This window comes from Acanthaster planci, linkage group LG09 (assembly GCF_054643075.1).
Source record: "Acanthaster planci isolate LZ-2023a linkage group LG09, COTS_SCS, whole genome shotgun sequence".
NCBI lineage: Eukaryota > Metazoa > Echinodermata > Asteroidea > Valvatida > Acanthasteridae > Acanthaster > Acanthaster planci.
In genome coordinates, this window is record NC_141785.1 from 2,798,341 (window position 1) to 2,826,128 (window position 27,788).

At 42.5% G+C, this 27,788-nt stretch overlaps 1 protein-coding gene across 5 annotated transcripts in view; it reads right to left on the reverse strand.

Moving 5' to 3' along the window:
• The window catches only part of LOC110983595 (Fanconi anemia group J protein homolog), an 87,271-nt gene that overhangs the window by 14,479 nt on the left and 45,004 nt on the right, over positions 1-27,788 (reverse strand). For 2 of the 5 annotated variants that reach the window (XR_015426398.1, XR_015426400.1), the window contains exons 31-32: positions 10,689-10,849; positions 9,444-9,674 (exon numbers count right to left, since the gene is read on the reverse strand). Coding sequence is in view for 2 of the 5 variants with exons in the window: in XM_087141026.1 (XP_086997152.1) it covers positions 9,618-9,674; positions 10,689-10,849 (218 nt within the window). In the remaining 3 variants the exon portion in view is untranslated. Of the gene's footprint in view, positions 1-8,397; positions 9,675-10,688; positions 10,850-27,788 lie in introns of those variants that run through there. The other 3 variants (XM_087141026.1, XM_022242963.2, XR_015426399.1) reach the window with 2 other exon arrangements.

Genomic DNA, 27,788 nt, shown 5'->3' on the forward strand with positions numbered 1-27,788 from the left:
ATTATTGTGTTTAAATTGGAACGGTGGATCTCAGGGGCCGCCTATTGCGAGGGGGGAAAAGATGATTTTTTCCCGTTTCATTATCGTAGAATGCTGGTGAGTAGGGCCATGTTAGGATTATAAGCCTCATGTCCCAGATTTGGATAAATTGGGTTTGCAAATTGACGTACTGAGAATTAGAAATGATGAGGTCACAGGTTGCTGTCATTTCAATCATGTGATCCAATCATTACATCGGGACAACTGATGCAGGTATGGGATCCTGTCTGCCCCGCAGTGGAGTGTTTTTTGTGTTGCAAAGAGCGACAGATTGTAACCATGGTTGCGCGCGCGCGCGTGTGTGTGTGGGGGGGGATTATGGTTACAAAACGCGCACGGGTCTTTGGCGCAATACGAGCGATTCACAATTGTGCGCCACCAAGAGATTGCAACACGTTGGCCAATCATTACGCGCGAAATTTGTCTACCCCTTTCCAAACGCGCACTGGGTCGACAAATTTCGTGCATTGTGATTGGCCAATGCGAGGCAAACTCTTGGTGGCGTACTATTGTGAAACGGCCGTATGAAGGCTTGCCTGACGACAAGCAAACGAATTTGACGAAGCGTCTCGACACAGACTTATAATGTAACGGTGTTATCATTCAGTAAATTAAAGACCTTCTAAACCAATAACCAGAGCTTTACCAGGGCTAATTTCATAGAGCTGCTTAAGCACAAAATTTGCTTACGCGCAAAAATTCTTTGCTTAAAAAACGAAGGTTGCCAGCTCAAAATCTACGTGATAGTCATTCTAACCAAACGATAGGATACCATTGCAAAACAATATACATCACGTGCAATTTTGGCTGGTAACCTGATTTGTAAAGCAAGGCTTTTTCATGCTTAAGCAAATTTTATGCTTAAGCAGCTTTATGAAATTGGCCCACCATCCAACCTATAAATTAACTATCAAACCACTCAAAAGGCAAATACTAGCTAGGCCAACAGAACCCAATTGTTCAAGGGGATTTTCAACATGCTTATGAAAAGGTGAAACTCCAACTCTATCCAGTGAACCTACACTGCCACACACCGTGTAACGACGATTTTACGCTAAACTGCAACAAAGGAACGTGACAAAATCTTGGTTACAACGACATGGGCCCAAGGGCCGTTGACGGTATGTGCAAAGCAGTACATTGGACTATTAGAGGGTTATTTGACAGTTTGTGGAGGAAGCAGAGAAAAAGCAGACACAAGGAAAGCTCAAATTTTGTCACGAAAAGCCTCAAATACGCTGAAAGCCCACATTTAGGGTTTGAGGAATTCAAACTCCACAGACCTTAGAAAGGAAGAAACTTGGTGCGTGCGTATTTCTCCAAATGTGCAGAGGCACAATTGGGGATCTCACGAACTACCGCCCTACGGTGCGAAGGCCGGTCATTCCGGTGGTTTTAAAAGTTTTATGGGCTAAACCTGCCAAGTTTGTATCTGTTAATCAAAGGAAACAGGCCTCTGAACAGTGTCAACTATACACCTAACCATTCAGCTCAATTTCACGGCGCATGGGGTAAAGTCATGCAAGGCAGCCGGCCTGACAGAGGGGTAACGAACCAGGCCCACACTTTCTCCGACGGTGCCGACACCCCGAAAGAGATCTCATTATCTGTCACAAAGGGGTCAACATCAAAGGAACAAAGCAATCGCCGAATAAAAAACCTGCACCCTTGCAACGGCGGTGCCGTTTGATGTCAGGCCACACCGCCAAGGACCGGACTTCGTAATGGGGGATGGGGGAGAAATCGTCCCCATTAATTTCGCGGTTGTGAATGGCGGGAAGCGCCGCACGCCGGTCACCCCTTTCAGTATCGGGGAAACACGACAACACGGCGGGGATAGTGAACGTAAAAAAAGGCACTTTGTAGGACGAGAAGGGGGTTTAACAAGACTGGTTTTTCCAATCAGGGGTAGTTTAAAGGATACGCATCTGCTAACGTGGGAAATGTGGAGCAACACTATCAACCTTGCCACTATACTCCCAAATAGGCCCTTTATCTGATCTGACTCAACTCGCACCACGCGGGTTTCTGTCCACAACAAATTGAAGTCGTGTGCTGATTTCTTTTCGTTTCATTACGAACCACAGCTTCAACCACAAAGGCAAGCGCCGTGAATTTTCAGCGACATGTATTATAAAGGCAGTCAATACGCACTACCATAGAGTTTATGAATAAGCCCAATCTTAGTTCTCTCCCTTGATGCAAACGAGACTAGTCAAATGATCCCGAAAAGGTATCATTATTCATATCCGTCCCCCAGCTTCATTTCCTCACAACTAATACTCTAAAACGACGGGGCCAGAATCATCTTTTCTTGGGTTAAAATGTCCGCCTGGTCTCCCAGGAGAGCAGAACGACTGCCAACAATGCGAGTGACGTTGACCATCACTAACCGCCTTGACGGCCTCAAACACGGCATCACTCGTCGGTGGCGCACGGTGACTTGCGATCCAAGTGTGGTCAGCTCACGGAATAAAATGCGAGGGTAATTCATAACGGCGTCTCCTCTAACAGTTGGCTGTACATGTATACAGCGCACAATTGAGTCTGAGAATCGCACCTAATGCTCATATCAGACTGAGTAATGTCAACACGATCATGGAGATCTACCATGAAGAATTAGATGCAAGCAGACTTTAAAATAAAATGGACTCGCGATTTTATTTGTTGCATTTTACTCAAAATGCACTCCTGCTGGCGTTGTTCATGCCCGAAAGGCTGACCCGCGTAGTCATAGTCGGGAACGAATTCTAAGAATACTCCAATTTCTTGTAAGCTGCCTGAAGAGGGCGCCAACCACTCTTAACGACAGGAGGGAGTTCTTGAACACGAGACGCCTTCACTCTCCGGCCTCAGACATTTTTGCCAGTCGAAATGACTGGCCGATCAGATGTGAGTCAATTTTTAAAAGTGATTGCCAGAATTGGCAAATCAGTTCAATTGAACAGTTAACAGACCGACCGAGGCTATAAAACAAGAATTTCTGAGGTTAAATGTTACTAGACTTCAAATCGTCCTGATGCCTCGCAGAACACAATTTAGTTTAGTCTCATCGATACAGTTTTATCGCAAATACGTGCACTGTCAAGTTTGTGTGATGTTCAGTCTTTGATTTAAAATCAGCTGATACACACCATAAACAATACCATACCTAATAAAGCTAAGGTCATTTGGGCTACAGGGGCTAGCTTATCATCGATTGCACGCCTATTACTTGACCAGTGATTGGCTTGTGTTATGTGAAGAACGCACCAGTGATGGAATAGGTCTTACAAGCTTTAATTTGGCTTGGACATTCAGCGGCCAGACTCAAATCGGAAAAGGGTCAGCCGTGTCCTCAACGTTTAAGCACATGTGAATATTCACATTCACCAATTTTGGTTATGTACCAAAGGTTTGACTACGAGGGCAAAATCGCCGGTGAGCGCAATTGGCTTTCTTCTCAAGAGCTCTCACAAACGCCAATAACAAAGAGAGTTGGACTCGGTTAGATGCGCATATAGTTTAGTTTACTGTAACCCTGACCTTCAAGACTATGCACATGGAATAGGCCTAAATTGAACAAACATCTGCACACCCTCGTTCATCCCTTTTAATGAAGTAAGTTATTAATGTGAACGAACACCGGCCGAGCACATGCAAACATTGTGCGGGTTTTGCCAATTTAATAGGCCTAATACCTATTCATTGAGGGGAAAATGAAATTGCAAAGAGGAGAAAAAAATACAAAGATCTCCAGTAAGTACGAGGTGGAATATACATGAATTCTTTTTATGATCTATTATTTTTTTCCTGTAATCTTCTTTTTCTAATTTTCTTTCTTTGAGTGACACTGCATGGACAGGACACACTAGATACGACCAGCTATTCTTGGTTGGAGCAATCTATTTCGGAACTGTCTACTTTCATAAATTCGGTATAAAGCTAGTTTTAGTCAATAATATTAAACTATACATCCCCATCAGCGGTTGGGTGTCGGGTACATTCCACGTAGGCCTATACATTTTAACAAAATCAAAGTGAAAAAAATCACTGTGAGATGGGCCAAAATAACCAGGTTCTTTTAGGAGTTGACATTAACGGGAGATTGTTAGTTATCGACTAATTGTAGTTTACAGTTGTTATATACCCAACAAACATACACACACACTCCCTCAGTACATGTCTCTATGATTAAATTGTAGACGTACGAAGATTATTCTGATTTTGTTCGCAATAATTTAGTTTCGTTATCACATTTTTCACCCTCTATATGCATTTTTACACTTTTCCCTTTTCCCCAACTTTTTACTCCTTTCTGTTTGATATGCTTACTTCAGGCTGTTTTATATCTTTGATTTTACTTACGTGTTATTCATTTTTTCATGATTACTGAAAGAAAACAAAATACGAATTAAACAATTAATATGAAATGAAAAACATTCCACAAATGTCACAAAATGGTTGCCCGTTCACGAAATTGGATGCCTAAATGTCTACCACGGAGTTTTGGCGCGAATGTGAATGCTTTCTGCATGTTTCTCTAATTGAATGCTGATTTTCACTTCTTATAAGAAGACTACGCAATCGCATGCTCAAGAAGTGATCATTCTTTGCTCCACGAATGGGTAAGATTTGCAGCTTTGCATGGTGGAAGTTACGTGAGCTGTAGGTTGCAGGTACACCGTGGAAAGCATCTCTTCAGAAGGGGTGTGGTTCCGAGAAGAACCTGTAAGTATTAACTCGACGTTTCGGCCAGGATGCTCTAGCCGATCCTGAAGGATGGCCAGGACAAACGTCGAGTCAATACTCACCGGTTCTTCTCGGAACCACACCTCTTCTTCTCGGAACCACACCTCTTCAGAAGAGATCTATGAATGATGATCTGGATCAGTAATCTATTTCGTGCTTAGATGAATGAACCTATCGCTAATTCGGATGCAGAGTTCACGAATTCGGCAGGGAAAATCGCAAGAAAAAGAAATACTTCCTTGATTTCGCTTGATTAGAAGGCTTTCAAAAAATTAATCATGCAAAGTGATTTTTTTCCTAAATCAAAACAGTGTTGACAGAGAAAGCATATTATCTTAAACAGATTTGCAATGAAAGATGGGCTTCACTTGAACCTTCTCGTATCTAAATTGAACGGAAACATCACAAAGATTAAAGATCTTTTACATTTGGACGAATCTTAATTTGAATGCCCAGTTCGTAAATGTCAGTTGAAATGCCTACAAATCAATTGTCTACAAACGAGATAGAGTGACAAAGTCTTGTTCGCACGACCCAACATGAACAAAATCGACAAATGTACGGTACTGAATGAGTGCTGAAAATTGAAGGAACATTAAACCGCTATCCCCTTCAAGACAAAAAAAAGGACAAGGACCTGGCACTCGCAATAAAGCCAATCCCGACCAAGCAAATACAAGTGCCACAAAATTGCTTCCCAATGATGTGCATGAGAACATACACAGTCATAAAGTTTGCCTCACCTAATCCTGTACATTATACCCACCAGCACATTGTATTATTATGCGGGAACCGCCAGCATTATTCCTGGGTATTATGCAAACTAAACACTTCAACTTACATATTTTTTCTCTACAACATCATTATCCAATATCCACATCATCTTCAGCAGAATGCTAATACAATCACGTATGTGCATATATCAACAAAGCCTCTCCACTGGAAAAAAAGACAGTTGTGGGTACTAAATTTACATCCCTTGAAGCCAAATTAAACAACCTTTCTCTTTAAAGTAATTCAGTGAATCTAAACAATTTTAGATAAATCCTTCGTACAGATGAATGTTGTTTATCAGCAAAGAATAAGACATGGGAAATATTTAATTCCAATTTCGTCAAATTCTTAAATACCTTATTCCTGTGAAACGATTTCTCTTAAGTTCTGGCCTCTTTTAAAAGTTATCGGTCAGAAGAAAAAGCAACCAAACAAAATGTGTTGTTTTATGAGAAAAATGTTTTAGATTAAAAAACTTCCCTCTAGGGTATATACTCCTTTCCAGCAGTAAGTGAAACCACCACCTCCAGAGAATGTTGTGCTGCTATTCCGTTTGAGCTTTCTGGTAACCGACAGACTAGTTGGCACACTTCAAGGCGACTGACGCACGGTACTTGCCGACTGAAATGCACCAATGTCCCAGATTCGGATCGAGTTGCCCCTTAACTCATAGTAATTTAGACAATTTGACTTGACACTTGGTTATGTTATGAAAACGAATCAAGGACTTGTGTGAGCATGGAACAGATAACAATGAGAATATTTAAAACTATAATGATATACCACAGCCTGATTTTTCTAAGCCTAAAATTCTGAATAGCAGGCACAGAACCATTTTTTTTTGGGGGGGAGCAGACATTTGGAAATCTTTTATAAAATATTTAATGGCCTTTATGACGTGTGATGCCAAAGTTCGGGGCTTTTCACGAGCTTTTTAGGAAGGGAAATGAAATTGCCTTTCATCATCAACCTTCTTTGGGAAATGTTACCAGCAAGACAAGTTTCTTTGGTGGTGGTGGTGGTGGGGGGGGGCTTAGAAAAGAGAACACTGCAGAGCATAGCCTTGCAGAGCACAGCCTTGCAGAGTACAGAGACCCAAGAGCAGAGCCAAGAGACTTTCTGAACTCTGTGGAAAAGCTCTTGGGCTTCAAACCAACACTGCAGATTATTCCGCACGAAGTGGGTCTCTGCACGGTATATTTTTTGTTCGTGATGTATGGAAATCAACACAACAAAGAACTTAGACTACTAGTCTTTTGTCCAGCCGTCTAATCTTTCAAGGTTAATTTCCATCTACTCTCAGTTCAGAAACACTCCATCCAGCAGTAGGATTTGAGCAACAACCGCAGCTTGACAATCCAATTTCTAGTCTCCAATCTGTCCATTATTTTCACTCGAATCCTTCCTAAACCTCAAGCATCGTTAACAGAGTGTCACAATCCTTCGATGCAATGAAGAGACTATCGTTTCCAACCATTAACCGCCAAAAAAGGGGGGAATGCAATTTCGGTAAACATAATTCCCTCCAGCACGAGCTCTGCAGTTATCATTAATATCCTTCCCCCTTTCTGTAAGCTGGCATTTTGGAACTGTCAACTATGAAAGACTGACATGATGTATGACGATACCTCGGCAGATAGCGGCCCATCCGCAATAGTCAGTAAAATGTGGGTCAATCTGTATGTTGGGGACTGTTCAGAGAATATGAACACAAAGAGATCAACAGCCTCCGTCAAGGACCACGAACCGTGCCAAACGGACATTGGAAATCCTTTGTTTTGTTTCTTTCGCGTGCGAGGGGGGATTTGCATTCTAAGCACAACAGAGACGTCACAGATCCAACGGGAGCTCACTGGACAGCAGTTGATAAAGAGTAGGGCCTATATTTTAGAATTGCGATTCTGGCAATGTGCGAGTGCTTTACAATAAAATTGTGATTCACATTTGACGAGATCTGCACTGCTGACAGGCCACTGAAGTGAATCCATTGTCTTTACATTCAGTTGAGCACAATGGGAAAACCCAACATATCCAGTCTGCATTTAAACTGTCACAAACAATTCGAGAAATGGCGCTGTTTGGGAAACCAGACATAGCGATTAGCCCTAGCTAAACTCCACATTCTACTTTAAAAGGCTTCCATAAAATGCGGACGGTGTCTGAATGCTAACAATATGTCTCTCGCCCCTAGTGTTTACAACACACAGTACTAAAGAGTTGTGAAAGACCTACGCTAATAAAGATGACCTCCACATACATTTGCCATGGAGAATTCAAACTCCCTTGAAAAAAAAAATCTAAATCTCACATTACGTATCATCAGTACTCAGTTGTAGTTTATGGTCCTTTGTGCGTGCAAAGCTGGCTTTTCAAAACCATATGTCAGGAGGCGACGTGAATAAAAATAGCAGCGGAAGAGATATAAAATTAATCCACATAACCATCTCTGCCAGACACCACATTTTTTTCCATATTTGGAGGCGCCAAGAGTTTTACCAGAGTATGAAACATGTGCTGTTTATTTGGGCAATTATTTTTGGCAACAGTATCCGCGGTAATTGTTCCATTCGAAAAAATAGAAAAGTCATACACTTATTTTTAAAAATTGTGGTGTTCACTCCAGTGAATGCATAGTTTTCTCGATAACATCTTGTCCAACACTCACAAAAATTGAGACAAAGGACATCTGTGATTGATGCCTACAAGCAAACTGCAGAAAATCAAGAGATTTCTTACCACGGTGGCTCAGGATTCTAGGCCATAAAGACATGTTTTCCTGCCCCAGTGACGACTTTCGAAACAAATGTGACAAAACATGACAAGTAGGAATGGCTCTTAAATGCACACCTTCCGTTTATCATTTCAAGGCGACTTATCGCCCTTTTTATTCCATCATAACCTGGAGTGTTTTTCTTTTTTTTTTGGTAATCAACAATCTTCTTTGTTTGAATAAATCCATCGACTGTCACCGTATTGGTCGAGCACAGGATTGACCTGCACTTATTAGAGTCTTCTCAGATATCTGTCTGATATAAACTGCACACGGGCCATCTGTGACATCCAGGAGCAAACATCGTAATTCTCACAGCTGGGCAGAACACGGCACTTAAGGCCTGTTTTTTACTACATTACCTAGGAGGTTTTACAAGACAGGAACACACCATTATGACGAAACAAAATTATAAGGTATCCCCAGCTACCAGGCTAAATCAACACGATTCAATTAAAAAGCGCTGATAAACTAATTAGCAGGGCCAAGCGAGTCGGCATAGATACTGCCCCCCTTGATCATGACATTGAGGAACATGCCTGACCATCACAATACTCTTGATGATGCTGACCGGAATAACAGCACTGCTCAAACATGAAGCTTCAGGACTTCAAGGCTTGAAAGAAGAAGTAAGGCTGAGTCATTTCAAATGAGAAAATATTCCAATATTCGTCCTTCCATTCAATCGAATATTCAATTATTGAGTCACACCCGATTCCAACAAAGGCAGAAACAAAATGTGGATATCTTTTAGGGTGGTCTATCGATAAATAAGTGAGTTCCAGGACGGGGTCCATCTCCTCGTTGAAGAAGGATGGGAGACTGACTGATGTTCAGTCCTGATTGGGAATTTTACTCCCTTTGTTCCCGGCAACCTCAAAAAAAAAAAAAAAAAAAAAAAAAAAAGGAAGAAAACCGGAAAACTAAATCTGTGGCCTTACTGTTGGGCATATATATTGACTGCCTTTTAAGTCGACACATACGTTACACTTTTAGAGAGCAATTTTTCAATCAAATAACTGAATATTTTCCCTGCTGTATTTCAGTAATTTTCCTCTCCAACTATTCAATTTCAAAAATAATCAAGTACTTGACAACCGAATGAATATCTGACTATGAGGAACCTTACCATTTCATCCGTATGAATTAGGAGAATAAAACTCTCCATTGGTGCTTTCCTTGAATCAAACCTGGAAATTTCAAGAGCCTAGCCACGCTCAGGCAGTGTCCTACGTTGCAAACAAGATGGACCAAGAAAGAAATTCGGGGGACTGCTTCTGCAGTTCCGATGTCAGAGTCACTTTCACTCTTTTGGGGTGAAACGTTGACAGTGGGTGACGTCCTTAGGAAAAAGCCAGACCTGGTCACACAACAAATGTAGAATGGATAATCTAACAAACAGTTTTATATGTTTACAATGTAGGATGGAGCACAAGGTGATGGGGCTGTGTTTGGGGTGGCGCTTTTGAGTTAATCGTATATTTGATTGCAACCGTATTTTCCTGGGGGTCAGAACATGCCCGAATGCTGAACGGCAAGTCCTCAGTGTCTGAGGGTGAGTCCCCACTGCTGAATGTCATTTTGGCCGAGTCCACAAAAAAAAAAACCATCCTGATTCACTGAATAGGCTCACTCTACAGACAATGCCATGTTCATTTCTACAGCACCTCATCCAAAGTCAAACGACCCAAACACACACACAGGACCGTACCAGCAGTAACCGGATGTCTGCATCAATTTACATGGATGCATATTAAATTTGTGCGCGGTACAATGCAAACATTCCATAAAAAAACATTAAAGGTACAAGTGACTTTTCAGTTGTTTCACACTATAATATAACCCCATTTGCAAAAAAATTTGAGCTCATAAAACCTTGGATCTCTTAAAACTGCAAAATCCGAGGATTAGGTGTTGTAAAACAAATACACAATTTTTCTAATTGGCAACGGCAAGCCAGCCGGTCTCTATGAAGCGTGGAGACTACAGGCCAAATGAATTACAGGTATTTAATTAGGCCAAGGCTATACATTGTGCTACTGATGTTCCAAAGTGCACAACGATAGTGCTGCTCTGAATGCTGAACTTGGTAGAGCAGTGTTGTGGCAAAGCTGTTCAGAACACCCACAGTGCAGCCTACCCTGTTGAGCTGAGGGCTTGCTTTATGGAATCCAATTTGCCAAGCCAATTGGCATTTAACACCATGCAACTTCCCTGCCTAATTCCAAAAAAAAAACCAAAAACAAAAAACAAACCAACAGCAACAGCATATAAGCCCAGGCCTTAAGTGCCCAGAAATTCCAGAAATAGTTGTGGTTTGTTGGAAAAAATTGAAAGTATTGCCTTACTGAAAGACCTGAAAAACTCCACTCACTTGGCCTAGGGAAAAGCTGTTGTCATGGCATTGTCCTACGGCAACCAACTTGCAGCCAATCACAGCTGGCGTTACATTCCGCTTGGTGTGACATACGGTGCACGTAATTGGCTGGTAGCAACACTGATCCTTTTCACTCCAATGAGCATTTAGAGCAAAATCTAGAAAGAAAAAAAAAAAGAGACAACTACATGTATTTCCAAGTCCCCAAACATACTGATTTTTCTTCTCCATTTCCGAAAAACAGACACAAAGTGTTACTAAATTGATACAGGAATTTGACTGAATTGCAATCAGATGCAAATGCAGGCATGGCAAAAGAGCCCACGTTTCAAATTGAATTACACTTAACAAGAACTTCCTCTGAATGTTCACAGTGAAATTTTTGGTGAACTTTTAGCGAATTCACACATTGAATACTTGTGAGGTCGCAAATTTTGGTTTGCAGTTGCCCTCATGCAGAGGACAAATCAGCCTCGAGTGGTGGATCGTTTAAACAGGCAATTCTACTCTCAGTAGCTGACAACTAAATTTTATGCCAAATTCAGGCACAAACACAGCAACAGGTGCAGGCACCTAGCCAAAAGAATACTCATAAGAAAATTTACACGGATGCGGAGGCAGTTCTTAGGGCTGAGTCAATTCAAATAATTCACTATTCGAATATCCGACTTTCCATTTGATCAAATATCCCCATATTTAGTAGTCCCGACCAGCAGATAATTGATGAACGAAACACATACAAAATCAATTGCAATGATGCACACAATTGTACATTATGATCAATATAATACCTTTTCACATCTAGAAATATCTCCAGCCACGATTTAGCAAGATTTAGAGATGAACAATACTTCTTGCCCTATTGAAAATGTCTATTCCTTTTAAACTTTTTAATGAATAATTTACTTTTAGAATCGTGGTAAGATTTCTGTCACTTTTCATTTGAATCTGCTTGAAACAAGCCGCCACAGTGCAATTTTTCTCATTGAAAACAAAAGAAAATTCTCTCTTCTTTTTCATGAATTTTGCATCTGAATATTCATATTCAGAAAAAAAGTATTTGAGTATTCGATAATTGATCAAATATTCGAATATTTGGCACAGCCCTAGCAGTTCTCTCAGTAAACTACAACTAAAAAGGAAAATTGCACAAACTACATCCAATCTCTTCAAGTAATTTCTAAAATTTTGCTTTTTCTTCACAAAACTCACAACTAACTTAAGGCATGAATCTCGAAGATGTAGAGCATGAATCAGGGGTGTGTGGGTGGCCACTTAAAATTGAAGCTGAAAACAGCTAGCAAAAAGCTGAAGTGTAAAAAGTTCCCATACTTAGTGTACCTAAAAAGCTGAAATTCCGGGTTAACATCTGAACAAAAAACAAGCTGAAATCAGCTAAAAAGATGAATTCTCACACTTCTGATGAACTAAAGAGCACGCTTCTCATATCAATTCTCCTCCCCTTGGGATGATATGCACATACATGCAAAACCCCCAATCTGGCCCTCGCAGGTTTCTGAATGGTCGTTTTCAGGGTGACCTGCTTTTCGCTTCTTCAGGGAATAACGCATTACAACAAAGCCCGAACACTGCCCGTTTGAGTGTTCATAACCTCTGAGGAGGGGAAATTTTGGTAGGGTGATTTGTGACTTGTGCCGATCATCTCAACGTGAGCATCCAATTAGGCATAAATGCTTTTACTCCCCCGTCAGCCAAAAACATTAAGGGAGTAATATCGCCCGGTGCAAGGCACTGCCTCATAAAGACAATGGGCAATTACTGCTTGGGCATTGCCGGGTGTCTGATCTCGGCATCTGGATCCCCCCCCCCAGTTACGGGCAAGCATTGCGCGTCGCCACATCTCACCTGGCCTGCCACAGTCACAGGTGAGCGGGCTAATTGACATTGCAAAACCATTAACGGGTTCGCCTGCCGCAGTGCCCACCGACTACGTGGCGCCTTCTGACGGCACCTTGAATTCACAGCGTACAGCCCCCAGCCTCCAGTAGCTGGCACTGGGTAAATATCTCCGGGTCTGTAACCCATCAGCAGCACCACTGAGCCGCGCTACTGTTGACGCCAACAGTGCCTGTGTCGTAAAGCCCAACCCATGATAAATTACCCCTGTGTAAATCTACTTCCACCATTAAGAAATGAAATGACACAAATGGGGAATTCTGTGGAAGACGCTCGTCTACGTCATCACAACCTCCTCTTTCCCCACCCATGTATCAGAATGTCATTACATGGATGGGGACCGACTGAGTACTCCCACACATTACTTGTGCAAGCCAGCATCCTCATCCGTCAGTGGCTTTTTAATTAATTAATGCTGCAATGAAACTGAGTTATTGGCAGTCCACTCAAGACTATGAAGGTCTTCTGGTGGGTTACTGCACTGACCATGTTGTGCTGTAGCCACAAGTAAGAACTGAAACGAAATAAGCAGGGTTATTCTATGCCTTGGCAGAGTGAGTGGAGGAATGCTGCTCGGAATGTACATTAGATCATGAAAAATGTGATCTCTTCCTGGGCCCTAGGCCCAACACAACCTGGAGCGATACCAACCAGAATTACATAAGTGGCATACTCCAAAAGCTTGTCAGGGAAAGGAAGGTTTACGTGGAAATATTTGTGTATATCCCCATCGAAACGAGGAAAAACATATGTGTACATTTTATGCGCAGTGAGGATTTGTGATGCGCAGAGTGCTTGGGAGGGGTCGGCACATTCTTACACACTCATCTCATTAACTACTTCTGGCTACATTGAGACACTTACTACTGCTGTTTCTTTTCTTGAAGTCATTTTTTTTTCTATTCAATAAACTTCAATTAGGTATAACTGGCTGGAGCACTGAATGGCAGATTGAAAAGTTTTACCTGCAATCGGTGTACGGCACACAACATTATTTTGGGAAAGAACAGGTTTTTTTTGTTTTCCCAGAGTTTTGCAAAAGCAAAAATAACATTTCCTGCCACAATTTGCCCATGAGAAGGAAACCCACACAGTGTAAAATTTTCACAAAGAATGTAGAGATATTAAGAATTTGGGATGGGAATAGCCAAGACAGACCGAATAGACATGCACAAAGAGAATATGTTGGGGATGGGTTGTTAACACAGTATTTTACCAAGCTGTTCGCTGCAGGAAAAGAAATGACAGAGAGAGAATCACATTTAGGAAACACTTACTGCCTTTGGCATGCCGGAAAACTGCCGTTTTCCGGTGTTGTAGTCCAGTACTTTCTGAGTACCAACATTCTCCGTAAAATAATGAACTGGGTAAGAGGGAATAAAGCCAGGGTGCACAGGCATTTGATGGTAAATGTGCAAAGGTAAGATTCCAAAATAAATGTCAGACTTCAGACACTCCCAGCTGTGTAAAATTTAAGTTTTAAGGAGAAAAGTGCTCGGAAAGAACTCGGCCGAGTACTTTCCAAGTACTTTTGTCCTAAAAAGTTTATTTTAAATCAAACAGTGATGGTCCGAAGTTATTATGTCACATTGTAATCTTACCTTTATTCATGTACCATCAAATGCTGATGTACTTCAGCTTTGTTCCCTCCTAACTAGTTAAATATTTGGCAGAGAACTTGGTTCTCAAAAAGAACTTGACTACAACACTGCCGTCTTCACACACAACACTGGCGGGCATTTCAACACCTACTATCAGACGTTACCCACACAGTCAAATAAAGATGATCAAACTGACAATAGAGGGCTTAACCCCTCGCATTGTTTTAAGGGTACAGTTAGACTCCTAAACATGTGAAATTATTGCAAGACGCACATCACAATGAAGAGTGGTCAGACTCTTGATCTTCTGAAGAGAAACTCTTTGAACAAAGGGGAAAAAGTACGGGTTGCACATTGGCCGTGAACAGGGCCTTAATCGGTGCAACTGGTCAGCAAACACATCTCTAGTAATGCATATCACCTTCAAAAGGAAGGCAACTAGAAAAAAAGTTATACATTTTTGGAAACTTTTCAAATGTGGCGGCAAAACGCTCACAATGTTTTCTTTGGTTTTGAGGCACATAGAGGGTATACCAGTTATAATCACAATCATGTTAGGATTAACATACGGTAGGAAAGGAAAAACAGAAAATAGGGACACATATGGAAAACGGTTTTGAACAATTCATTGAAAGAACAATCACAAAACGGTCTGGGCTTACTGCCTCATATTGAATATTTGTGCAACTGTGGATCATACAAGGGAATGGGGCAGATTCTATAGGCCAAAGTAATAAACAAGGGTCGTGTACGTCTCTCCCTGTCACAACAGCATAAGTGCTGAAGTTATGCATGGACTATCATTCCATGGTCCATGTACCAACGCCTCACACTCAATGAATGCAAAGGTCCATCGCCGTTCTTTGCTGACCCAAATTTGCTTCTTTTGCAGAGATGAGTTAGACGGAGAAAATGGATGGCTTTTTTTGTCATTTCCTCATCCAAAGAGTAGCATTTAGACATAGTTGTGATGAACACACATGTACATGTAGTCCATCATCTTTTTGGTCTTAGGTATGTGAATTTGTTCCACCACTCCTTTCCAATCTTCCTAATGGACACGGTACAAATAATTCATGCTGACGACAGGAATGGTCCGAATAATTTCATGAGATGACAGATGGAATATTTATCTGTCACTGAATAAGAACACAAATATGAAACTTTCATTATTTATTGCATGAACGAATAACTGCATGACATATCTTTTAGTGATGAGCTGCATTGGGGCATAATGAAAAGTGTAACTGTGCAAATGGACGGATGAATGTCAATCAATCCATTTTTATCAAGCTGTGATCAGTGATCCACCAATCAAATAATAAGGATTTGGGCATAAGGAATGTCCTGGCTTGAAGTACAAACTTCCACAGCCTCTTATGGCTTAAACTCCTGGGTGGCTACCCGGCTGCAGGGCCGAGCCGGTAGGGTCAAGCTAGAAACCCAAGTGTGCAGGCATGCCATACATACATGTGCATGTAGTGTGGACCTCTGCACACAATAAGTCCACATAATGTAGGGTGTGATGGCGTTGTGTGGACTCACACAACGTCCATCAAATGTTTTCCCCTCTCTGAAAAAACAGTTTCAGAGGCATTTGGGGGACAAGGTTGTCCGTGGCAAAATGAAGAGGAACAGTCCAGGAAATCATCATCAAAAATCCAGCTTGAAGGAGTTATCCTATTGGTAGAAAAAAAAGAAGCATTTTTCCCAAGTTACCATAACCACAGGAGAACAAAGGAAGGTCTACGCTTCACATGTGTAACAAGTATGGGTGGGTGTCCAGGCTACCACCAACTGCTGGGCGAGAGATGTGCCTTCCTTACAGTACGGGGGCAATTTCTTTTGTTAAACAAATGAGGACCGAGTTGTGGGGACACTTCTCTGTCCACACAACTTTTGGTCCCTACAAAATAGGTCAAAGAACATGTGTTTGCAACCGCAACTACGGAAAAAAGTATGTGTGTTTGATTACCGTTACTCCTTACATTTAATTGGCCGTGATCTTGTAGATACCATGCTGAATGGACAAAGGCTTTAGACTTGTTTGACACAGCTCAAAAGTCCTGTCTATCGTTGACATAGGGAGAGGAGCAAAAACTCCAAATTAGTAAACAGAATTTTTTAGAACCCCCCAAAAAACACAACATTTGAAAGTAGTGATCAACACTGCCTTTTGGAAATATACACATATTAACAAACTTCACAATTCCTTGCTCAATGCAGTCTGCGAAATGATGATCTGATTACCTTTGACATAGTGGCCAATTCAATTGGAATATCCAAATATCAATGAATGCATAGTACAATGCAAGTGTGCCACTACCCCAGACCCAGGCTATTCAGATTAAAGAGAAGGCAGCATTGTCAAGATACACAGCTACCAAGGCCGTTCTTCCAAAACTCAACTTCGGCTACGTCTCAGGCTTCATCTGTTTTTTTTACTAGCTGACTTTGAAGCTGTAAGCGCAGTAACCAGTCTAATAGTGCCACAGAACATCAAATAAGATGCAAGAAAGCCAAAAATGACAGTAATCCAATGTAATTTAAACGCTTCAGGCCCACAATCGGGGATTGGTTTTGGGAACGTAGCCTGAGGCGGAGACGAAGTTGAGTATTGGAAAATGGCCCAATACAACTTCAGGAGCTCTGAGGACATTGTGGGGTCCTCACACAAAAGTTTGAAATCAGGTCTCCAGTCCGCAACAGCTGTTCCAATCAGTCAAAAGAAAACTTAGTCGGGATTAAAGATGCAATAAAAGAATGCACTATCAAGAAAAAGTTCCTGGAGAGCTGAAGTAACTATTAAGAAGAAACTGCAGAAAATATCTGTGGCCTACTTCAGAGTCTGGCAAGTCGGTTCATGCTTGACATGAAAATAAACACAAAAAGAGATTGAACATTACAGCAAACTTTAGAGCTGCAAATTCACAAAAGCTTATGCATATTTCTGATACAGGGGATTTTTGCGACGTCAAAATTCCTTCACATTTGCATAAAGATTTAACTTACCTAAAGGTTCTATTTAACTGGCCTATGATTGGAGAGCAACACAAAAGTATTGTATTTCCTCCTTTCAAAGTGAAACTTACTGTTGTGGTTCTGATTTCCATGGAGATAAGTTTTTCAAAAGAACCCAGGAAAACAAGTTACGGAGACCATAAACAGGTCAATAAGAACAAAAAACTTCCATCAGATACCAATCAATAGAACATTGACAAGTTAAGTAAGTTGCACCAAAGTTGATCACTCAGATCCAAAATTTTGTTGAAATGGCCATGTTAATTTTCCACTGGATCCCTCTTCATCGAGCATAACATTAGCTGTCTGAGTAATTGCATGCCCTGGTGATGCAAAAAAATTGTCAGATGCAAACAGCGCCAATCAGGGGGAAAGCTTTTTGCGGGGTTAAACAGACCTTGAGCTTAACGACGCTCCATCAATTTAAATTTCATTTTAATACCAGTTGTTTGGCTGCTGCCGCCAATCGCGATGACTTGCCCGAGCCGAGACCTTGGATCTTGGTCTTGGCATGGTTTGACCGCAGTCGCACTGGTGGGAAAAGACAACAAATTTTGGGCTGGTCAGGTTAAGATTTGCCTCCTACCACAGGGGCAGCTGGTTTGAAGGCCAACTTGGTCCATTCCTTGAAATGAAGGAAACCATAATGGTATTAAAGAAAATGCAATCTTCCCATTGGGTAATTCGTCGTCAGTACTTTTAGTCCAAATTTTTCCGGTGTATCTGTGTGAATGCAGGATGGCACTTTGAATGTCATTACCAGTATAAATTTAATTTCTCCAGGCATTAGCGGTCACGCACTAGTCAACTGTTTATTGATCAGATTTGTTTTTGGAAAAGAGACCACTTTTCATCAGACAACAGTGAGTGAAGGGTCAGCACCAAATGGTCATCACACGTACAACGGTGAACAAGAGAGGTAGCAAGAACATGGAAAGTAGTGTAAAGGTTTGAAATGTTTGAGTCAAATTTCTGATCACTCCAGAAGTTTTTTTTAACGATGCAGCATGTATCAGCAAATGCCTCAAACTAGGTCACGAGAGTAGAAATAACTATTATGTAGAACTCGAGGGTAGACAAGTGAGTGACAAAAGGCTTTTCACAACACAAGGTCAGCACAAAAGAATCAAAGAAAAACCAAACTTGATAAAACTCAAGGGTGAAACTTTTCCTCCCCCCAGTGCAAATATTACTCTTAACAATGGCACTGACAAATCCGCAACACCACTTCAAAGAAAGAGAAAAGCCCATGCCGCTCTCTTTGAAGTCATAATGTGTTAATTTCTAGGCTACCAGAGTTGCCTATTTTTTGGTCCTGCCGATGACTGTGTGGACTTCAAAGGCTGCCGTGCGGCCTTAGGGACCCCACATCAAAGGTGCCGCTCATTACAAAACAAGGCTATTACATGCAATGCTGAGCAGAGACCTGGCTTCCTTTATAGGGGAATGTGTTCAAGTTTACAGAGTATCTCCTTCCTGTTGATGACATTGGTGGCACCTGGCAGATTGTTCCCTGCGGACAAAAATGGTCCTCCCCTCTCTTCTATCCTAAGTCCTATCCAGCAAGCATGTACTAGGCACCTAGAAAATAATAAAGGTCAAGAGTATCATAGGGAAGAATAGTCGCAACTGTTCAAAATTGACAAATAGTGTTTCTGGGTTGAGCTGCCACAAAAGGTGCCCAGCAGTGTTGCTGGCTCGCGCATTTTAGGTCCACCTGTCTCTGCAACCATGATGTTCAACCAGGGACACCAAACCTGACAAAAAGTCTACACGATTTGGGGTTTCGAACAATGATGCCAACTGTGCCACATATCTGCCAGGTTAGCACCACGCGAAGGTGAACACCCTCTGAAATCAATGGGTTCCTCGCAATTGTTCTTTTCCCTTTTAAATCTGGAAAGCTTGATGTAAACATGGAAAAGTACACACAGGGTTGAAAAGGACACTGAAAATTCGACACACTTTGTACTGAAACAAAAACACTTGGGCTGTGGAATCTTTTGAAGTGTTCAGCACGTGTTTAAGTTATATCAGCTTCACTGGGTTATAATACTGTCTGCCCTGCTTGGTTTGTAAATGGTTACTCTAACCGGCTAGCGGCATTCCTGCATTTGTCCAACAGCTGTGCAGCTCGACAGTGGCAGATTCAGCTAAAAGGATGAAGTGGGCTTGGGTTCAGGGGTATGAGTTGAACAGTCATCCCCTTCTCTCCTAAATACATACACTTGAGTATAACCGATAACATTACACTATGACCTTTGACCTTTAAGCCTTTACCATGGGAGGTAGACTGCCCGGCATGGACATCATAGTGGGAAGGGGAGGAGGAAGCGGTCCTGCCCTCCCCTAGGAAAAAAAATAAATAAAAAGGGGATAAAAGGGGAAGGGGAGGGGGGGAAACCGCCAGTTTGCTTGAAAATACATCAGAAATGGCCTCTCCAAACTGATGGCAAGTCAGTTTGCTGCCAGTGTGCTTTGCCCCTACCCGGAAAAAATTCCAAAGTCATACACATACTATCCTCTCCACATCGGTACAATTGGTTCAGCACCAGTATCCCCCTCCCCTTGAAGCACCCCCTCAGAGACAAAGCAGAGACAGGCTGGTGGCAATCGTTTCATCTGGGCACATGCAGTGAGTTTCCACCAGAGGGCCATCATTGCTATGTAAAGCACGCCCTCTCTTGCTCCCGCACAGACCGGACAGATTTGCAAAACTGCTAAGTAGCGTACTTTGCGCATAAGATGCCTGTGTACAAACATGAGAACATGGCGTGTTGCCTTGAGGGACATCATTTCTTGACAAGACAGCTCAACAGTGAAACATTACAACCATTCATTGGCATTATTACAGGCATGCTGGAAGAACTGCTATAACACAGCCATGAAAAATATGCAAATGTAGCAATCAACAACTTTGATCAACTTAGCTTCAAGTAATTGTAGTTTTTAACATCACTGGCATGTTGATCCCAAAATCCTTGTAGCATAATAGAACAGAAACTTGAATAAATAAGCAAATTACTAAGTAAATAGCAAATTACTCAGCAAATAGTCCAAGTCCTGTCGTGCAGTTGTCTAGCTTTGTAGAGGTTTCTTTTGCTGAGGGAATATGAGAAAATATTAAGTTCCAGTCCACAGATAGAAATGTGCTGAATAATGCTGATCCCACAAGCGGTCAGGGTTGACTTGCTCCAACACATCCATTTCCTGTTTCTCTCCCCCCCCCTAAAGAAAAAGCTACGGGTTAAAAACACCTTTTAAGTAGAACGGAGCCCGGTGTCACAATCAACCCGTCTAAAAGTGTTTGGGTCCCATTGTTCATGAGAAGTCGTGCATGCGAGTAACCCTCGAACAATCCTGGTACACTTTCTGGTTGCATGCCTCTCACCGGGATTTCGCTTGACTGGGGTTTCAATGTTTATTTCAAACTTTTTCAAACATATTGAGCATGGACACCAAACCGCCGCACCCGTGGGTTTTGTTTTGTGGACATGTGTATGAACGTTGAATAAGACTTTGCATGTACATGAGTGAAGGTTTCAAATTCCTTACTGCATTAAAAAAAAAATCAGTACATATAAATTGATGTAAAAATGCTGTCGTTTTCTCAGGTCTTTCCACAGGTATGGATCAACCTGAATCAAGCTGTTTCAATCTACAACTTCGGCAAGTTTATGCCCCATATTACAACGCAGCCACTACAGACAAAAATTATTGTGACAAAGCTTGTGTAAGCCTGCCTTTTTAGGTCCACTGGATTAGGTTTTTAGGCTGAACAACAGCCATTTAGATCAAACAATTCAATTCAAATTCAAATTGCCACAAAAAATGCCACAAATTTCAGTCCAGGCTTTTGCCACAAGTACATGCAGCGATCACATGATGCCTGGCAAGCAACATATGGTTTGTTCAATGGCAATTTGTATGTTAATTTCAAAGACGATGTAATTTGGGGGCTACATTTACTGACTTATTTTAAAATTTTTTTAACCCTCATGCAATTATGGCAAAATCCAGGACCCGATTTGTACAGATTTTGGTGGACTTAGGAGCACATGAACATGGACCGGCCACGATTGCTTCACACGGGGCTGCATAACAAATAGACTGCCCTCGATTGAACAACACAGTGACAATTTTGGCAGGTTTTGGAAACGCGAATAGCAAGACCACAAATCCATTATTTGTGTGAACCCAAAACTACGGTGACCCTATTTGTATCCAGAGGTTCAAAGATGAATGTGTATCACTCCTGGATACCTTTGATCCTAGAGGTCTAGTCTGCTCATCCACAGTGCACCCATCGAAATGTCAGCAGATGTTACCCAGCCTGTAATCTACTATCTGATCTTGGTAGCACAAAGATTTATCTAAAGCTGCCATCTTTTCGTACAGTGTGGTGGAATATGGTAAACAAATAACCACTTTTTTTTTTCCATTCCTTCTCATCACCGCCCTTTATCATGGAGAAGCCCGCTGTGAGAAGTCCCCCCGTCCGTACTCCCTCCCCACGCCCCCGATTCTCTTGCTCCGTCCGGAACGCGACTCGCCACAGACGGCCACAAGTCCCCCCACATTATCATCACACATTGTCATGACAATTGACTGCTTTAATGACAGGGGGGTCTCATTGTGCAAGGGCCATTCACCGCCACTGGACCATTTAGTTCCTGGCGGCAGTGAACATGACAAAAGCCACAAGGGACCCCAGTGGCCCATCAAAGACTGAAGGCAGATGTACTTTTGCTATTACCACTATCAATTTTGTTGTTGCATTCCCCCCCCCTTTTCGTCAAAGCCGATGTAGGGAGATAAAAGACAGCGGCCGGCCGGCCGATACCCAGTCAGGACATAAGCTCCTTGTATCACACAGGCAAGGTCTCAGTCCCACCATCACAGTCATCTGTTCAAAGTGACTGCACTTTCCGTGTTGGCAGTCTGGCATCAGGAAGTTTCACAGTGGTCCACATCCCCATACTTCCCCCCTCCGTATCTCCCCCCCCCCAGCACATTTCAGGGGGTCTCTGATACTGGTACTGGCTTGCTGCATGCCTGAGGTAATGACCTGCGATGGTGTCCCTGGGAAATTTATCCATTTTAACAGGCTGGCCACACAGTACCCTACAATGGACACATTTCCATGCATGAAAGCTAGGGTTTTCCGCATCTCCCTCTAAAGGGAGAGTGCAAGAGTAGAAGACAAAAAAATCAAAACAAAAAGTAAAATCTGTCAAAAAAAGGGACCCCGTCGACAGAAAAAAACCTGTCGTGATGCAGAACTAGGAATTAAAAAAAAGATCAGAACTGATTAGGTCATCAAACAGGCACGAGTCTTGTGACAGTAATGGGGTCTGTATCCGGGGTGGGCTATGGTCCAACCTCCCCTCACTATTTTGCCTCACAAAGGCCAAGCACTCCCTCCCCCCTTCCAAAAGACCATCAAGGCATACCATGAATGGGTCTGTTGCAGGAAATTATCATGGCAATAAAGTACCTCTTACAAACTACCCAGACAGAGGACTATCGCATAATTTTCTCACGGTGGGTCTTAACAAGAGGGAGAAAAAAAATAATTATGAGCTAAAAGGGAAAAAGTATAAGCACTGGAAGTAAAGGGTTTGGCAATTTTTTTTTCTTGCAAAGATGGGAGTGATTATTGGCACCACAGAACGGAAGTAGTTCTGTTAGATGGATTGCATCCTGTGCTGGCTGAGAGGAGAGTACCACATCATCCGTCGCCGAAATGGATGCGGACTCACTCACCGCCAGAATTGCAGCTACAAGAAACGAAGCTCGTTTTCTACTCATTAGGTTGATTACTTGATGGAGGCTGATATCCCGTTCTCTGATGGACGGCAACAGCCGAGAAGGATACGGGGACAGAGAAAAGAAAAAAAAAAACAGAGTCAAGAAAAAAAAAATTTGGGAAAAGAATAAATGGATGAGGAAATCCTGGCGTGGCGTAATTACCATCCATTGTCATTATGCAACACATCCAGCGTGTGGAAGGGTTAATGCATCAGGGAAAACCATTTCCAGATTTCTCTTTTTTTGTACGTCTTCTTTACGGACATGCCAAGATGAATATTCGTTAAGTTGCTTGTCTGCCCTCCCCCTAAAAGTGAGATTTATCAGACGGATACCGCCATTTCTTACCGTAGCTGTAAGACAAAGAGGTTTCATATTTCACTTGCAAACGGCGGAGGGGAGGGGTGACTGCAGATATTTGAACTCTGAAGCAGAATCATTTTAGCTACACTTTGAAAACGGGATGTCCAAATTTGCCTTCAACTGAAGATCACACAAAGTTCCCAAGAATTGAAATTCTCATCACCCTCTTTCCCAGCCACTAACTACATCTCGCACCATTTGACATTTGATGTACAAATAAAGTTAATATCAATAAACCCTGGCAATGGGCCCAAACGACACATGCTCCACTGCATCGGCCAACAACCAATTATCCTTGGCTCAATTGTCCAATCCCCAAGTCAGTAGTAAGCTCATCTCTCTCCGTCTTTACACCAACCGGCCAGCACAGATGGAGTGGAGTGTAGCTTCCCCCTTTTAGCCCAGTAGTCCTGAGCAAATCGACTCCCGTGACAAAAACAATAAGTCATCATGGACTCATTTGGGGGGCCATTTGTGGGAATGGCCAAGGGTGGCGTGCCATGCTTGCCTGCGTGGCGAGAGCAGTGGCAAGGGGGAATGGGAGAATATGAGCCCATCTCAAGGGGACCCCTGACAAGAAGACAAACAGGCCTGACACGAGTGGTACTAATGGTAATATACCTGGTGGAGGGTTGAGCGAAAATGACAATTTTCCCTTGATGGGCTGCACTTTTCAATTTGAATAAGTTTGGGCGGAAGATGGATCATGGCTTAGTCACTGAGTGACATCTTGACACGCAGGCCTCAGAGAGCCCGTTAAAATTTTTCCCAACGACATCTGCACAATATGGCAGCTCATTAGAACGGGCTCAGAATACTGAGAAGGCAGTAGTCGGTGGGGCTAAAACAACATGCATGTACATGTAAGGTCGTGCATGACAATACATGAAATTTCGACAGCAGATTCGGATCTGTAATATCTATACTTTCTCATTCCAGAACCAAAATGACAACATAAGGTACAGACTTGATTTTGCAAGTGGAGCAGCTCCAGAAAGTTCCAAAATATCTGTAGAAGTGTACGATGATGCATATTTCTCTAAAACTGGTACATGAAAACAAGTTGCCACGGTGTATTTTTCTCTCTACATTCACGGGCATGCAGGACATCAGCACAGTGTGATTGCCGGTGTCAATTCTTTGCAATTAGCCTATTTATCAATCCACTAAAAGTATCATGAATACACGCAATGCCTTCATGCTAAAAAAAAAAAATTGGTTGTAGTAAGTGAATGACGGGCACAGAAATGTGCTTCACATGGGCTGACATCTCAGCCAATATTTTAGCCCATTTCTATGTACATACATGCATGAGCAATGTACAAGTGCAATAAATAATGCAGATGAGAAGGGGGCAGAAATGTGCAGTGAACGGTTAAAGAACTGTGTCCAGTGAGACAGCCAGACAGAAGGAATGAGCCAGTGGGTGAGCTGGTCATTTTTCTTCTGCGAGTAAGAGGGCGGCTAGACACTTCCATCCTCGTTATCCACACACCAACAACTCCATAGCCCCACGCAGTGTTAATGAGCCTTCAATTCGTAATATCCCCCACTGAACGTGCTGACACTCTATGATGGGGAAGTGGAAGGTACGCGGGGTTGTGAAGTGAGATGACTGGATAAAAACGAAAACCTATTACAGGGGCTTGGCTTGAAGTTAGGAAAAGTAAACAAACAAACAACCAAAAAAAGTCAAAATTCAAAATAAATTCAACAAATTTCTCAACTCAAGAAACTTCTGGATGCCTATACAGAGTCCAAAGTGGCAGCTGACTTTGTAAACCACAATGACTACCAGAAATGGCCATCACAGTTACCAGACTTCATCGCGCATCCCCCTCTACATACAAAGGCCACCCGCCAAAAGTGGCGGCCACCTGTCAAACATGATTACCTGCAGATACAATAATAATGTGGCCATCTGAATGAAGGGGAAGCCACTTGGCCGGCATTGGCCACAAAAACAAACACAGGCCATTTTACTTTTTTAACTGAATGATAAGGCTATAAAAAAGGGTATGAGAACTGTAACTATCAACAAATAAGAAGTGCCGCCACAATCTAAATAGCTGGTTAACACTGGTGCCCTTGGGGAAATGACATCACTTGTCATAATACCTGTGGCCCTTATTACCAGTTATGGGTTGACATATACATGAAGGTCTAAACCATCACATCTTGGCCAGTCTTAATGCCATGGCTACTAAAGTGCTAGACATTTAAAGAATACGGCAAACTTGCTTGGCAAAAACAATTTACAAACAAAATTGTCATGGGTCTTACACTGTGGGTAATCAGTTCCAAGGCAGATGGCTGATTACGACATGATTGCATGTGGTGAGCATTTTTCTGCTTGACACAGATCAAAACACGAGTGGACGATTGTTTGTGTGCAATGTACACAGTCAAGGTCAGACAAACAAAGCAACCCTGCGCAACGAAAGGTATATTCTTGAAAATCCCAGCCCGGGGAACTTTGCGTCATCCACCTAACATGATTGGTTCAGGTGTCGACAAGACCTCACTGGAAAGGTGTTAGTGCAGTCCAGGGGCTGTGCGAAAGGCAGCCGGTGGCACGACGCTCGAATGCCAAATGGGCTGGGGCGCGACGAAGCGTGCCCACCAAAGTGGCGGCCACGCGGCCAAGGTGTCGAGAGCTGGGGAGCATCAGCCGGGAGTTATTAGTGGCAGGGTGATGTGTCACCAGGAAACGGGGCAAAGAATGAGGGAGACGGTGTGAGGGAGGGAGGTAGTGATAGTGAGGGTAGGAAAGGTCGGGAGGAGAGGCGGCCCCATGATGGAGATGATTCAGGGTGCTGCCTGCACATCTAAATGGGGAACCAGGTGGTTCCCACCTTGGACACAGTATGATCACCGGTCACTGCAATTTTTAAGAACTAAGGGTTTTCTTGGTCTAATTTGCCGATATCAGGTGGTGTCAAGTTGAGGTGTTGGCACAATCAAAATGTCTCTGAAGGTTTGCAAATACTGGGGGGGGGTCGGAGGGAAGTGCAGACCAAGTGACTAGTTTAGGCCCGCAATTGTTATGTATTGATGACTTTGATCTATTATTGATATCTCTTGATGGGGCCAGCAAAGTGCAGGCATGGATGACAGACTGAACTGTGGAAACCATAGGCAACTGCAACCATACCAGTAACCTGCGTTTCTGTGTTTTGTTTGGTTTCATGGACAATTTCCTACATTAGGTTTTGTGTTTTGTTGAGCAAATGAAGTTCAAATTATTTGGAATCCACAGTTTGGACTCTTTTTCCACTAAAATATCCCGATGGCTTATAACCAACAAATTCTGAGTGGGCAGGTAAGGGATGTATTCACTACAAAAGCAATGGCAGGTGAACATTTTGGTGTAAATGGTGCGAGCCAATAGTAGTTTTTCGTATGCTGAAATGCTAACGTTACCACTGCTCTTCTCACGAGAACCAAATTAAATAACAACTTTGGAGTTGGCTTTTCACACCCGTCAACTCGTGTGAGCTGGTTTCCAATCTCAGTGGGAATAATGCATGAATTGAACTACCCAATCCTACACAAGCAGCCATTATAAAAGTAGCACTCATCCTCATCTGGGTTGTTTGAAATATTAAAAACGCTGAGCAGTTATGCCATGTTTTTTGTTGTTGTTTTTTTCCAATTGCCTGAAAGTAAGATGCACCTCAGCGCAGTTAATTTGTTGCAGAAATCCTGCAAGCGGTGTCAGTTCTGTAGTGTTTCCATGACACTGCTTGCTTGTTATTTCACTCGTCATCGGCAAAGAGAAGAGCTGAGGGGAGTCTTTTCAAACAAGCTCTCTCCCAGCAAAGACTTACAGATTCTACCACGCCCCATGCCCTACGCGCAGGAACCAGCATGTGCATGCCGTGAGTTGCCCAGCGAACGAAGTTGCTGCGCAGAATGCTGCCATTTGCTGCTTAGACATGCAGCAAGTAACAACGGAAACATTGCTCAACCAGCAGATTTTAACGCAATGGTAACATGGGCTTACAATCAGTTACAACTAATCGGTGTTGTAGTTGAGTCCATCCCAAGTCCTTTCGTTAGTCCTGTCTTACAGTCCAGTCATGAATCCTTTCACAAGACCAGTCGTAAGTAACAGGTAAACAACAGCTTATGACAGGGTGACTTGAAATGGAATTACATTTGCAGGGATGTGATCGGCTTGACAACGACAATGCAAGGTATACTCCACATCACATTTGTGACCTGGCACGACAAAATGAGCGTACAGTCCCATTCTGCTCTTTCCTGTTTTGAGGGTTCAAGGTCAAATATTGAAGTGGAGCTCAATTTTGCCATTTTGTAATATTTTGAAAGAGTAAGCCCTCTATTTAATTCAAATTTTGTTAGCAGGATCAGACATTTA